At 38.3% G+C, this 15,392-nt stretch overlaps 1 protein-coding gene across 2 annotated transcripts in view; it reads left to right on the plus strand.

Moving 5' to 3' along the window:
- Nucleotides 1–15,392, plus strand: part of LOC117342674 (myb-like protein P) — a 93,299-nt gene that overhangs the window by 59,086 nt on the left and 18,821 nt on the right. Inside the window, exons 5-6 of one of the 2 annotated variants that reach the window (XM_033904879.1) lie at nt 4,360–4,581; nt 10,414–10,449. In XM_033904879.1, coding sequence (XP_033760770.1) covers nt 4,360–4,581; nt 10,414–10,449 — 258 coding nt within the window. The remainder of the gene's footprint in view (nt 1–4,359; nt 4,582–10,413; nt 10,450–15,392) is intronic. The other variant, XM_033904880.1, reaches the window with a different exon arrangement.

Below are 15,392 nucleotides of genomic sequence, written 5' to 3' on the forward strand. Positions count from 1 at the left end.
CTCCAGGAGATTATTTGCTCTGAATGTTTGAATTAAATAAATAATTTTTTTGATTTCAACTTTGTTATGGTAAATATCTTTTCGAGAATCAAGCGATGTGAAGTGCTATGCATACATGTAACCTAACATAACTTACGACGTATTCCGGGTGACCATCCGGGATCCTCGGGACCGTACCTATCATACTTAAATCAACTACCTGTAAAACATAGTCTAGAAGTTAATTAAGTCCGAGTTCAACCACAATATCAGTGTTCAGAGGGTTTTTTTTGTGTGAAATTTTGGTGTTTTGTGATATAAAAACACACTCTGATATAAGTATACATAATCTATCATTCTATCATTATTTTAACGGCGATGTTTGCTCACCAACTAAAGATTACAGTAGATTCAAAATGGAGGCCACTTAGCATTCTTGTCATTCTTATACAAATATTCGCGAGAGATTTGAATTCGCGTTTGACTCTCCTCGCGAATTAACGCGAAAATAAATACCACGCGAAATATAAGTGATTTACAGTAGTATCTGTAGAAATGACCTCAATCAACTTCAAAGTTGCTGTAGAGCCAGGTGAGCGATACAGGCCCATTGGGCCTCTTGTCTTAACATCAATCTGGGTGGCACATGGAATACAGTGTATTATGTTGTAACTATTAAGATAGAGAGAGGCATGAAATATTTACATAGCAATGTATATAAAAAAACAAGTCGAGGGACAGGTGATTGGGATTATAGCACCTGTCTGTACTAATTAGTTTGACAAGTTGTGGGAGTTATGCCCTTTAATGTTTCCTTTGAGCTACATGTATATCAAACCAAATGTTATTAACTGTTATCTGTGACATCAATTGACATTTAGAGATGAGATGAATTTGATAATCTAGAACATTTTTACTTGTCAGTATTTCATTGTAATTGTGCATTTAAGTATTTATATTAAAAGACTTGCACAACTCTGCATACGTATGGTATGGATCAATCATTTCAACAGTGGCAACTTGACAACTCTTTCTTATTATCCATTCCTCATATGTAACACAATGAAGCTGAGAATCGATTTGTAGATTCTGAAACATTTGGCTCATTGCCCATAAGATTGTATGGTTGCATGAAACCTGACATTTCTTTTTTCTGCAGATAGGTTTGCTGCCTGTTATTACCTGATATGAAACCGCTAGCTAAAGCTACCTGTAATTCATGACTTCAGGCATAAACTTGGCTCTTTGATCTTATATCATATATATCTGAAAATCTACCACAATATGTACTTAATTGCCTGTTATATATAGGTACCTACCTGACGATCTACATAGTGTATAAGAGGGGCCAAAACCCAACTCCGCCTATACGAATACTCCGGTTATTTGCATATTCTATCATGGAAAAAGGGCTATGCAAATAAGCGGGTTGCTCTGTATTATAATTAACGATGATGTAATAATTTCTTCCTTCCTTTATTATTCATGCTGCTGTGAATTTGCCTTGCCCAACACTTTTCCAAGAAAATGTAATTGTATCTTAACCGAAGCTAATTTCTTGTTTCAAGAATTTGCAGTCGAGTTATTTCATTTCAGAATAAATATGTTGCCGAAAAAAAACAAACTTATGAAGCAAAGACTAAACAATCCTTTAATATACTGTCGAAAGGCAATGGCTGCAACCAGATCTCACTGTCAGCAGGCTTTAACTGGAAAAATCAGCTTATCAAGAGCTTTTGCTGCAAATAACAGCATGTTGCCAGCAGGCTTTGACTAAATAACAGCATGTTGCCAACAGGCTTTGACTAAATAACAGCATGTTGCCATCAGGCTTTGACTAAATAACAGCATGTTGCCAACAGGCTTTGACTAAATAACAGCATGTTGCCAACAGGCTTTGACTAAATAACAGCATGTTGCCAACAGGCTTCGACTAAATAACAGCATGTTGCCAGCAGGCTTTGACTGTAAATAACAGCATGTTGCCAGCAGGCTTTGACTAAATAACAGCATGTTGCCAACAGGCTTTGACTAAATAACAGCATGTTGCCAACAGGCTTTGACTGTAAATAACAGCATGTTGCCAACAGGCTTTGACTGTAAATAACAGCATGTTGCCAGCAGGCTTTGACTAAATAACAGCATGTTGCCATCAGGCTTCAACTGTAAATAACAGCATGTTGCCATCAGGCTTCGGCTGTAAATAACAGCATGTTGCCAACAGGCTTCAACTGTAAATAACAGCATGTTGCCAACAGGCTTTGACTAAATAACAGCATGTTGCCATCAGGCTTTGACTAAATAACAGCATGTTGCCAACAGGCTTTGACTAACAGACTTTGACTACAAAAAAAACAGGCTTTTGCTGCAAATAACAGCATGTTGCCAGCAGGCTTTGACTAAATAACAGCATGTTGCCAGCAGGCTTTGACTAAATAACAGCATGTTGCCAGCAGGCTTCGACTGTAAATAACAGCATGTTGCCAGCAGGCTTCGACTGTAAATAACAGCATGTTGCCAGCAGGCTTCGACTAAATAACAGCATGTTGCCAGCAGGCTTTGACTGTAAATAACAGCATGTTGCCAGCAGGCTTTGACTGTAAATAACAGCATGTTGCCAACAGGCTTTGACAGTAAATAACAGCATGTTGCCAACATGTTGCCAGCAGGCTTTGACTAAATAACAGCATGTTGCCAACAGGCTTCGGCTGTAAATAACAGCATGTTGCCAGCAGGCTTTGACTAAATAACAGCATGTTGCCAGCAGGCTTTGACTAAATAACAGCATGTTGCCATCAGGCTTTGACTGTAAATAACAGCATGTTGCCATCAGGCTTCAACTGTAAATAACAGCATGTTGCCATCAGGCTTCAACTGTAAATAACAGCATGTTGCCATCAGGCTTCGGCCGTAAATAACAGCATGTTGCCATCAGGCTTCGGCTGTAAATAACAGCATGTTGCCAACAGGCTTTGACTGTGAAAACAAACATACCATATTTGACCTAATAAGGGCCCCTGCCCTAATAAGAGCACCCATATCTTTTTTCAACAATATAAATCTTTGACTCAGTTTCAAAATGGTACTCAAAAGTAATAAATCATGTGAAATGCTTTGCTACTTCATGTGTTCAATTTTCTTCAGCAAATTAAGTCACTGGAATAGAAGTTTTCGCCCGATTTTGTCTATTCTTACAGATGACATACCCGAAACTAAACACACATACAAATAATAACTTACCATCTTTATTTGAAGATAAAGTAAAAGACTTTATTCTTGTTGATAAATAACTTTTGTTCAGAACAGAAAGCTAGTAAAAGACATTGTAAATTGATTATTAGGTCAAAGAAAAGATGGCTGATATGATCTGGGAAATCAGCTGTGTCTATAAATAGAACACAAAAGAGTTCCGTTTGACCATAAATGGTGGAACACATGTTCTCTGATCTAAAGATCAGCTGGCATGGTTTACAAGTTTACAGGAATATTCAAGTGATGTTTAAGCTTAATACATGATAATGAATAGATATATTTATCTGGAATATATTTATGACTGAATATTTTACCGTTTCCACACCCTTGAGTATTCTGCTATAAGGTATAATCTGTTTCATAAAACTTCAGAATAGCTAATCTTAATAAGGGCGCCCCCACTGTCATTTACCCGCGCCCTGCGCTCTTATTAGGTCAAATACGGTATCTGTAATCTGCATCTATAATGTGAGATCTTGTACACATATTGATATCAAACTTCCCAGGAATTGTTTAACTGAAGTTGTGCCAACGTGATCACATTTACTGTAAATGCTACCATTAATGATCACGTCTGTCTGCCAATATCTGCACAGTCGGTGCCAGTGGTATTTTCTGATGAACCATATTATGCTAAATGTATTATACGTGGAAGGCTAAGCCGTTTTGTCAATTTTGGTTATCAATTAATCGCTAAGTGTTTACTCAGGATGATCGGATGATCAGTGTTTTTGGTCTTGATCGAGACAATATTGATTACTACGTTGTATGTAGGATGCTTGATATATTGTTACAGCTAGCAAATAGCATTTTAAAGCCCACCACTTTAGATTGATAAACAAAAATATGGTTTTTCAGGCTGTAGCAATTGTTTGTTTTAAAGTGATTGAATGTAAAATCATGTGGGTGGTTCTGGGTGGTGAAAAATTCATGTGAAATTAATCTTTAAAATCTTTTACAAAATATTTGCTGCATAAATGATTCATGTTTCAGAAACAAGATAGTACAATGGAACCTTGGTGTAACAACATCCTAGTCAGGCTATAACGAGGCTATATTCATTTCGAAGCAGCACGCCAATCCATCTCAATCTGTGCATCTGCTTCATGTGTGCTCTTGTCATTTCAGACACAGCGTAATGATCGTGAGGAGATCCGTCGTAAGCTGGCCATGGGGAGCTTGGAGGAAGACTATTACGGAGGGGAGAGATCGTATAAAAAACCAAACCTCTCCAGAAGACTTCAGAGTGGTATGAATCTACAGATTTGTTTTATGAATGAATCACCAGGAGAAGAGCCTGATCCGATTAAGTATTCACCACAAAAATCTACCCTCCTACAGGAGGAAAAGGTCAGTATATACACAAACGAACTGACTCAATCACTTTGGAAATATGCTTTATACAGGTATCAGTCAACGTTTGCACACCTGCATTGATTAGACCAGCAGATATCATTTAATGTGTTAACATTGATTAGACCAGCAGATATCATTTAATGTGTTGACATTGATTAGACCAGCAGATATCATTTAATGTGTTGACATTGATTAGACCAGCAGATATAATTTAATGTGTTGACATTGATTAGACCAGCAGATATAATTTAATGCGTTGACATTGATTAGACCAGCAGATATCATTTAATGCGTTGACATTGATTAGACCAGCAGATATCATTTAATGTGTTGACATTGATTAGACCAGCAGACATCATTTAATGCGTTGACATTGATTAGACCAGCAGATATCATTTAATGTGTTGACATTGATTAGACCAGCAGATATAATTTAATGTGTTGACATTGATTAGACCAGCAGATATCATTAAATGTGTTGACATTGATTAGACCAGCAGATATAATTTAATGCGTTGACATTGATTAGACCAGCAGATATAATTTAATGCGTTGACATTGATTAGACCAGCAGATATCATTTAATGCGTTGACATTGATTAGACCAGCAGATATCATTTAATGCGTTGACATTGATTAGACCAGCAGATATCATTTAATGTGTTGACATTGATTAGACCAGCAGATATCATTTAATGTGTTGACATTGATTAGACCAGCAGATATCATTAAATGTGTTGACATTTATTAGACCAGCAGATATCATTTAATATGTTGACATTGATTAGACCAGCAGATATCATTTAATGTGTTGACATTTATTAGGCCAGGATATCATTTAATGTGTTGACATTTAGAAAGAACAGCTGGTCATCTACCATCAGTACCAAAATACAAATATGTATGCACTATCTAGACAACATTTTATGTGTAATATGCATATTACATGTTTGACTCTTATTGTACGGGATGGGCTTAGTGTTGAATAATGAAAAACTGTTTATTATCATTTTTAACCCTCCATCTGCCTTGGTCTGTCGTTTGTCCGTTCCTCCCTCCGTCCACCCCTCGTAAACAATTCTTGTTATCTCTATTTCTCAGAAAGTACTGAAGGGATCTTTCTCAAATTGCCTATGTGGGTTCTCCTTGATTCCTAGTTATGCATATTGCATTTTGGCACCAGTTTGAAAACAACATGGCCGACTGTGTCTATATATAGCTCCCTAAGTGTTAAGTATGGTGATACCCAGGTATGGGTAGGGCCCTGTGTCTATATATAGCTCCCTAAGTGTTAAGTATGGTGATACCCAGGTATGGGTAGGGTCCTGTGTCTATATATAGCTCCCTAAGTGTTAAGTATGGTGATACCCAGGTATGGGTAGGGCCCTGTGTCTATATATAGCTCCCTAAGTGTTAAGTATGGTGATACCCAGGTATGGGTAGGGTCCTGTGTCTATATATAGCTCCCTAAGTGTTAAGTATGGTGATACCCAGGTATGGGTAGGGTCCTGTGTCTATATATAGCTCCCTAAGTGTTAAGTATGGTGATACCCAGGTATGGGTAGGGTCCTGTGTCTATAGCTCCCTAAGTGTTAAGTATGGTGATACTCAGGTATGGGTAGGGCCCTGTGTCTATATATAGCTCCCTAAGTGTTAAGTATGGTGATACCCAGGTATGGGTAGGGTCCTGTGTCTATATATAGCTCCCTACATGTTAAGTAAGGTGATACTCAGGTATGGGTAGGGCCCTGTGTCTATATATAGCTCCCTAAGTGTTAAGTATGGTATCATACCCAGGTATGGGTAGGGCCCTGTGTCTATATATAGCTCCCTAAGTGTTAAGTATGGTGATACCCAGGTATGGGTAGGGTCCTGTGTCTATAGCTCCCTAAGTGTTAAGTATGGTGATACCCAGGTATGGGTAGGGCCCTGTGTCTATATATAGCTCCCTAAGTGTTAAGTAATGTGATACCCAGGTATGGGTAGGGTTCTGTGTCTATATATAGCTCCCTTAGTGTTAAGTAAGGTGATACCCAGGTATGGGTAGGGCCCTGTGTCTATATATAGCTCCCTACATGTTAAGTAAGGTGATACTCAGGTATGGGTCAGGCCCTGTGTCTATATATAGCTCCCTACATGTTAAGTAAGGTGATACCCAGGTATGGGTAGGGCCCTGTGTATATATATAGCTCCCTAAGTGTTAAGTAAGGTGATACCCAGGTATGGGTAGGGCCCTGTGTCTATATATAGCTCCTTAAGTGTTAAGTAAGGTGATATCCAGGTATGGGTAGGGTTCTGTGTCTATATATAGCTCCCTAAGTGTTAAGTAAGGTGATACCCAGGTATGGGTAGGGCCCTGTGTCTATATATAGCTCCCTAAGTGTTAAGTAGTGTGATACCCAGGTATGGGTAGGGCCCTGTGTCTATATATAGCTCCCTAAGTGTTAAGTATGGTGATACCCAGGTATGGGTAGGGCCCTGTGTCTATATATAGCTCCCTAAGTGTTAAGTATGGTGATACCCAGGTATGGGTAGAGTTCTGTGTCTATATATAGCTCCCTAAGTGTTAAGTATGGTGATTCCCAGGTATGGGTAGGGCCCTGTGTCTATATATAGCTCCCTAAGTGTTAAGTATGGTGATACCCAGGTATGGGTAGGGCCCTGTGTCTATATATAGCTCCCTAAGTGTTAAGTAAGGTGATACCCAGGTGTGGGTAGGGCCCTGTGTCTATATATAGCTCCCTAAGTGTTTAGTAGGGTGATACCCAGGTATGGGTAGGGTCCTGTGTCTATAGCTCCCTAAGTGTTAAGTAAGGAGATACCAAGGTATGGGTCGAGCCCTGTGTCTATATATAGCTCCCTAAGTGTTAAGTAAGGTGATACCCAGGTATGGGTAGGGTCCTGTGTCTATATAGCTCCTTAAGTGTTAAGTATGGTGATACCCAGGTATGGGTAGGGTCCTGTGTCTATATATAGCTCCCTAAGTGTTAAGTATGGTGATACCCAGGTATGGGTCGGGCCCTGTGTCTATATATAGCTCCCTAAGTGTTAAGTATGGTGATACCCAGGTATGGGTCGGGCCCTGTGTCTATATATAGCTCCCTAAGTGTTAAGTATGGTGATACCCAGGTGTGGGTCGGGCCCTGTGTCTATATATAGCTCCCTAAGTGTTAAGTAAGGTGATACCCAGGTATGGGTGGGGTCCTGTGTCTATAGCTCCCTAAGTGTTAAGTATGGTGATCGATACCCAGGTATGGGTCGGGCCCTGTGTCTATAGCTCCCAAAGTGTACAGAAGACTGACACACATTCAGAGCAGGGCCTTCTATCTTGTCCTTAGTCAGAAGTTTCACAGTGATCAATACACAAGCGTCTGCAGTTGCTAGCCAGTAGTCTGCTTTGTCTGTGTTCCTCGCCTGTCAGAGAGTATCTGCTGTGAACCCTGTCGACATGCTCCGAGTTCTTATATCATGGTTTGATTGATGTCTGTTAATTATTCATTTTTAATAAGCCGATATTCCTGATGGAATAGTGATGTGGTGTAGGCAGTGAGGATAATTCTAATGTTATCAGTTCTAGAGGAGGCTGAACAGGTGTACATATTGGTAGGTGGTCTCGGTACACTGTTGTCTGAATTTACTTTTTTCTTCTTCCTGCATTAGAAATTACGTCACTGACTGCTGAATTATTATCATATTCATATTCATACAGCTGAAAATCAGTGCTTTGTCTATTTCTGAAAGTGATTTCCGTATTTAAATGTATGGTACCATACTGTAAGGAATTATATAAGTTGTGTCTAAGATATGTATCCATTGAACAATTTTAATATATCTGACTATATTTAGTTAGTGTTTATTTGGTCAAAATTTTGTTTCATTTAAAACGAAATATGACTTTGTCTATCTTAAAAAAATTTATTATAAAATTCAGTGAGGATGATTATTACTCTTGTTGTACATGCATAATTCTTCTTTTGAAATGTTTACATAAGTGTTACACTTTGAATTAAGGAATTTTTTTCTACTAATTAAGTGGCAGCTGTGGTCTCATGAATCCATGAGAACTTACGTGTATATATAGGTTATGCTTTCGTCAGGAGAATATGTATACATATAGATGCAAAATTTGTTGTATTCAAAGTCTGAATACAAAACAGTTAAATTGTCTTGGTTTCTAAGAATACTGTTTTTGTTCCTGGTGAATATCTTCATTCCATTGATATTTTCTGATGCATACCTTTTGTGGAACTTAGTTATTAACAATGATGGTCTAGTATTTTCAAATCAAAATTTTGATGTCATGCATGGTCTTAAAAAAATTTGATTCCATAAAGAATCTGTTGCTTTTATTGTATAAAATAATTGGTGTGATCAGCCTTAACTATGTACAACTGCCAACTTTCATTTCTTAAGCTGACCTGCCCGAAGGGTTAGTGAGCTTATGCTGTGGTGCGACGTCCGTTGTCCGTCCATCCGTCAACTTTTTAGATCACCTGAGACGAAATCTCAAGTGACCTATCCCCTTTTGTCCGTCGTAGTGTGTCATTTGTCAACTTCTTCTCCCAAACCGCTGAACCGAATTGAATGAAAGGCAGGAAAATTGTGAATTATATGCTCTCTCCCCCCCCCCCCCCCCCCCCCCCCCCCCCCCCGAGTCCTGAGGGGCGGGCCAAAAAGGTCAAATTGACTAAAACTTCAAAAAAGTATCTTCTATATACTCTTAGAAACACTCTTCATAGATAGAAGGGCCTTAAGGTACATTACCAAAATTGTGAATTTCATGACCCTTTCTTGTTTCTCTTGTCTCCTCCTCACTGTGGTATTGGACGCCACCATACCATTCTGGATCCACACCGTTGTAAGCTCCAGTACAGTATCCATCCGATGTCTAAGACTTGCGCGGACTAGCAATCTGCCATCATGAGGGGTAGGGCCGGCCAGAACGTTCTCTATCCTCATAATTTCTGGTATCTTGAAGCCATTTATTGGCTCAATACACTTTCTGTTTGCAACACAAGAGAATCAGTTAACAAATTAAGACTGGTACTGCCTAAGAAAAGTATGGAAATACACACAAATTAGTGACAAGTGCATTCACTTACCTGCTGGTTCCATGCATCCTTGGAGTTTGCGCCACCAACACCATCACGATGGTAAAAAAACATGCTGGAATTGGTCTTCTCTTGTCATTCGCTGCATTTCGTCTCATAATGAAATATTTCAAATCTCAGGTAACCATGGGCCTCTTGTTCATTTAAACAACTTCTCCTTAATAACCAAGAGGCTCAGGGACTTGATATTAGGCCTGTAGCATGCTGGATTAAAGGGCTACCAAGTTTATTCAAATGAATGACCTTGACCTTTATTCAGGGTCACATGGATCAAATAGGCTGAAATCTTCAAACAATTTTTTCTCAATAACCAAGAGGCCCAGGGACTTGATATTGGGCCTGTAGCATGCTGGGGTAAAGGGCTATCATTTTTTTTCTTTCAAATAAATGACCTTTACCTTCATTTAAGGTCACATGGGTCAAATATGCTTAAATCTTTAAGCAATGATTTGGTGATAGACCTGATATTAGGCCAATAGTGTATGCTGGTATGTAGGACTAGAAAATTTATTGACATGTATAGTCATCAGCATGGTATTTGCAGATATTTGAATAAAGTGGTAATCAGCATAGGTATCTGCAGAAATTACCTCAATCAACTTCTTAGTTGTTGTAGATCCAGGTGAGCGATACAGGCCCATTGGGCCTCTTGTTTTGATTTTTAGAGAGCAATTTTTTGGTTAGTTCATAACATACATTACAATTTTTTCAACAGATTTCTTCAAAACTATCCAAATTTTTTCAAAATAAGGTGAGAATACCACTTAATTCCTTGTGTTGCCAACGCATATGGGTCGCTTGTGAATTGACAGCATGCTGTCTGTGATGTTTTAAAGGGATGAGGATATTTCAATCACCATTTTTTTTATAATGGAATAAAAGGGTAGATTCTGTAACAGTGATTTATGAAACACTTTTAATGGAATGTCAGTTGCATCATCTAAATTAAAGAAAATTATGTCATTTAACAATTGTTTCAGTGACTTGCATGATATTGACATTTCCAAATTTTTTAACCAATATTCCAACTATATACCGTCCGATCATTGTAGAACTCCGCATGAAATTGCATAGTCCTTAAAACTGTCATGCGTCCATCTGTCTGTTTTTGGTGTCATTTCCAAATGATAACATTTTCATTAAATATCCTATAGACTTACTAACATATAACTTAATATGCCACTTTTTCCTAAAGTTATATTATCATACTGTCCATGCATATATTTCTGATCAGGTTTCATTTATAATATAGTATAATATATTATAATATATAATATCTATAATAAGAGCGCAGCTCATTGCGCCCGAAGGGCGCGAGAGCGAAGCTCTCTTTAAGACAACACGTGTATAAGCTATATTTCCAATCAAATATATACCCCTTCAACATTGAAATCGTCACGCGCCTCCAGTAGAGGCAGCCATGTTTGAAATCTCGTTCCCTACACGACGAGATCTGACTATTTTTTCTCTCGTCGAAACAAATAACTAAAGTTAGTTCAAATTACTTAATTCTTGAAATATCTACACAACTCATGTCAAAGGCCTGATTCATTTAAAAATTACCAATGCGAATTTTGCGAATTTGATTGGCTTGAGATATTTCGTTGGTTACCTAAATCGGAACCCTCCCTGTTTCGATGCTGATCTATTTACTGATCAAATTGGATGCGAGAGGAGAATAAGAGGTTGTTTTGCTACATATGTGCCTTACATAGAACAGTTTTTAATTGTATTATCTTTAGATAACAGCATTGTTAACACAACTTTCCAGGTTACAACCGAAAACCCTGACACATTACTGATTTGAACATCCCATTCAGAACGGTGCTGTATTGTCGTCAAGCGTGACGTCATAAAAAGTCAACGTCAAAGATTTTGCCACTGATTCCCGCGCTTTCTCAGCGCATATATTTTAAGAGTTTCGTCTTCCAGATGTCTGTGAAATATGTGATAATTTAAGGGAAACAATTGATTCAATATCTTCTTTTTTTTAAGTGGACGTAGACTGTATTAACTGCAGTAACTGTTCCATTTTACTTATCCTAAAAAAAATCAAAACTTGTATTTTATTAATAAAACTTCATAATTAGAAAAATCTTACTGTGTCGACCTCTTTACACCCTGAACTTAAATTACTAGATACATTATATACGTATTATGATTAACAAGGCATCGTGAAAAATATATAGCACAAGTTATCATTGTACAGTGTATATCAAAACATTTATGAATGAGGAGATTCCATTCTATTTGTATTAGTCTAACTTTCAAAAATATATATGATGTTCTATTACAAACTTCCACGTTATAGATTCTAGTTCTCATTGTCTTAGCATACAGTGAGGACGTTAAGTATACCAAAATTCACAGGAGAAAACAGACTTAGTCATTTGTTTCTTTGTGTGGAAAATGAAGCCTTTAAAAAACTCGATGCATGTTTATAATATATCTCATATAATAGTCTAAGTGAGTGATTTCGCTTCTTGTTATTTCAACCACAGACTTAGATATACATACTAATATATGTCCGTGCTTCTAAAACAAAACAAAAACAAAACCCAAACAAATACACGTAACATGCATAAAACAAAAGATAATATACATATAAGTCGCAAGATTTAATTGTAAATAGTTTATGTAGTGATACGGTTGCCTTCTAGCCCTTTAGCTCAGACTGTAAAGCGGCTGACTAGTAAAACCGGGGGTCGCGGGTTCGATCCCGGCGGAAGCACACTACTTGTTTTTCTGTTACTGTAAGCTATAGGAAAATGAGAGGCTTCATTGGGGATAAACCTCGGTTAATGTGTGTTCGGGGCAGGTTTTAATTGTAAATTAGTGTACATAGTGATACGATATATTTTTGTTGTTGTTTAATTAACAGTCTATATGTATTGGTTTAGGACCTAATATTGGCCTAGCTTGTACATAGCATACTTTACAGACGCGTTGTGTCATTATTTAAAATAAATTACCCCCCCCCCCCCCCAAATAAACAAATATCTGAAAATTCTCGGGTCCCTGTGTTTCCTTCTTGATTAACGGTAAGTCAGGTGATTATAGCTGCGCTCTTCTAAGGCTTTGCCTTCATTCATATTATAGAGTTTGGAAGGACACATTGCGAAACAGACACAAAGTATTTGCACCTTTTAACAAAAAATTGATATTTAGATTCCATCAAGTCAGAAAATAATTACACTGCATCATATAGCTGTTTGGTCCTTCTAGAATTTGTCACCGATATGTTATGGACATCATACAGCTGTTTGGTCATCCTAGAACTTGTCAGTGATGTAAGGGACATCATACAGCTGTTTGGTCCTCCTAGAACTTGTCAGTGATGTAAGGGACATCATACAGCTGTTTGGTCATCCTAGAACTTGACAGTGATGTTAGGGACATCATACAGCTGTTTGGTCATCCAAGAACTTGACACTGATGTAAGGGACATAATACAGCTGTTTGGTCATCCTAGAACTTGTCAGCAATGTAAGGGACATCATACAGCTGTTTGGTCATCCTAGAACTTGACAGTGATGTAAGGGACATCATACAGCTGTTTGGTCCTCCTAGAACTTGTCAGTAATGTAAGAGACATCATACAGCTGTTTGGTCATCCAAGAACTTGACACTGATGTAAGGGACATCATACAGCTGTTTGGTCATCCTAGAATTTGTCAGTGATGTAAGGGACATCATACAGCTGTTTGGTCATCCTAGAACTTGACAATGATGTAAGGGACATATCATACAGCTGTTTGGTCCTCCTAGAACTTGACAGTGATGTAAGGGACATCATACAGCTGTTTGGTCCTCCTAGAACTTGTCAGTAATGTAAGGGACATCATACAGCTGTTTGGTCATCCTAGAACTTGACAGTGATGTAAGGGACATCATACAGCTGTTTGGTCCTCCTAGAACTTGTCAGTAATGTAAGGGACATCATACAGCTGTTTGGTCATCCTTGAACTTGTCAGTGATGTAAGGGACATCATACAGCTGTTTGGTCATCCTAGAACTTGACAGTGATGTAAGGGACATCATACAGCTGTTTGGTCCTCCTAGAATTTGTCAGTGATGTAAGGGACATCATACAGCTGTTTGGTCATCCAAGAACTTGTCAGTAATGTAAGGGACATCATACAGCTGTTTGGTCATCCTAGAACTTGACAGTAATGTAAGGGACATCATACAGCTGTTTGGTCATCCTAGAACTTGTCAGTGATGTAAGGGACATCATACAGCTGTTTGGTCATCCGTTCGTACTCACTCAACATCCTTGTGGGGTGCATTTAATTCACAGATTCATTGCATCAAAATATCTTCGTCGCCTATAGAAGACGATTTTTAAAGTATTTTTCTTTTTTTAACCATAAATCAAAATTAAATCTCACTGTGCATGTGCTTTTTTAGCAACGGAATGAACGGAATTAAAAACAGATTTTGAAATTCTGATTGACTTGCGCCATGCACCCCACAAGTTTATAAACAAAACACTACACCCCACTAGTCGACTCTGGCCGTTCAGCCGGCCATCCGTCCGTCTGTCTGTAGACACGTCTTGTCAGGACAACTCCTAAGCTGGTGTAGGAGTCAGTTCTGTCCCCCTGTAAAAGTTCACACAAATAGAGAGGACCATGTGTAAATGTGCATGCAGCTGTTTAAGTTCCAAAATTTTGGTTGCCATGGTTACTGGTCACTATTAATAGTTTTTTTTTGTCCTGACAACTTCTCCTAAACTTGTGAACCGATTTTCACAAAACATTACTGGAATGTGCAGTTATGCAATGCTATAAGGGATCATGTGCAGGTGTGCATGCAGCCGTTTAAATTCCAAACTTTTTTTGCCATGGTAACTGGTCACTATAAACAGGTTTTTATTGCCCAGACAGCTGTTCCAAAACCTGTGGACTGATTTCAACAAAACTTATGACTAAATTCTCTACAATGGAGCACCTGAAGTGATTCGAAATGCACTTTAAGTAAGGCTCAGGTGGTAAACACTATTTTCAAATACAGTGATATCTACTCCACCAAACACTGGTCCGTTTTTGAGAGTAAAACATGACAAATCAGGTAATATGTGAATACCATTATTACAAATAACAGGAAATCTACAGAAGTCGAAGTGTCTCCTGAGTAGAAAGGCGGCTGATTATAAAAGTTAAATCAAGACAAAAAATTTCTATTTAAGTAACAGTGAGCTTGACCTTGACCTTCAGACCTGAAAGCGATCCCAACCAAGCATTTGTAAGAAAAATCTGCATGAGGTTTGAATCCCCCAAGGCAACTTGAGTTTTCAATAACAGTGACCTTGACCTTTGAATTTCAAACTCAAAAAGTGGTCTCAGGCAATCGCTTTTGGTAAGGGACGATCTGCATGAAGTTTGATTGGTCCAAGAGAATCTTGTGGAAACTTCTGTGCAGATGCCGACACAAAATTGGTATATCCCATACGGATTTCAAGTAAAGCCCTAAACTTTATAGATAGATTTAAATTATCAATATGTTCCATAAAACTACCGATAGCTTCCAATAAGATCTTACCAAAGATATCATCTACATATCTGTACCAAATTGAAGGGGAAGCCACAGATGTAGAAACGGCCATTTCCTCAATGTCCTTCATAAACAGGTCTGTCACTATGGGATCGACACTGGAGACCCCACGGGTGATCCGTTTTGTTGCTGTTTCCC

The sequence above is a fragment of the Pecten maximus genome, chromosome 14, assembly GCF_902652985.1.
Source record: "Pecten maximus chromosome 14, xPecMax1.1, whole genome shotgun sequence".
NCBI lineage: Eukaryota > Metazoa > Mollusca > Bivalvia > Pectinida > Pectinidae > Pecten > Pecten maximus.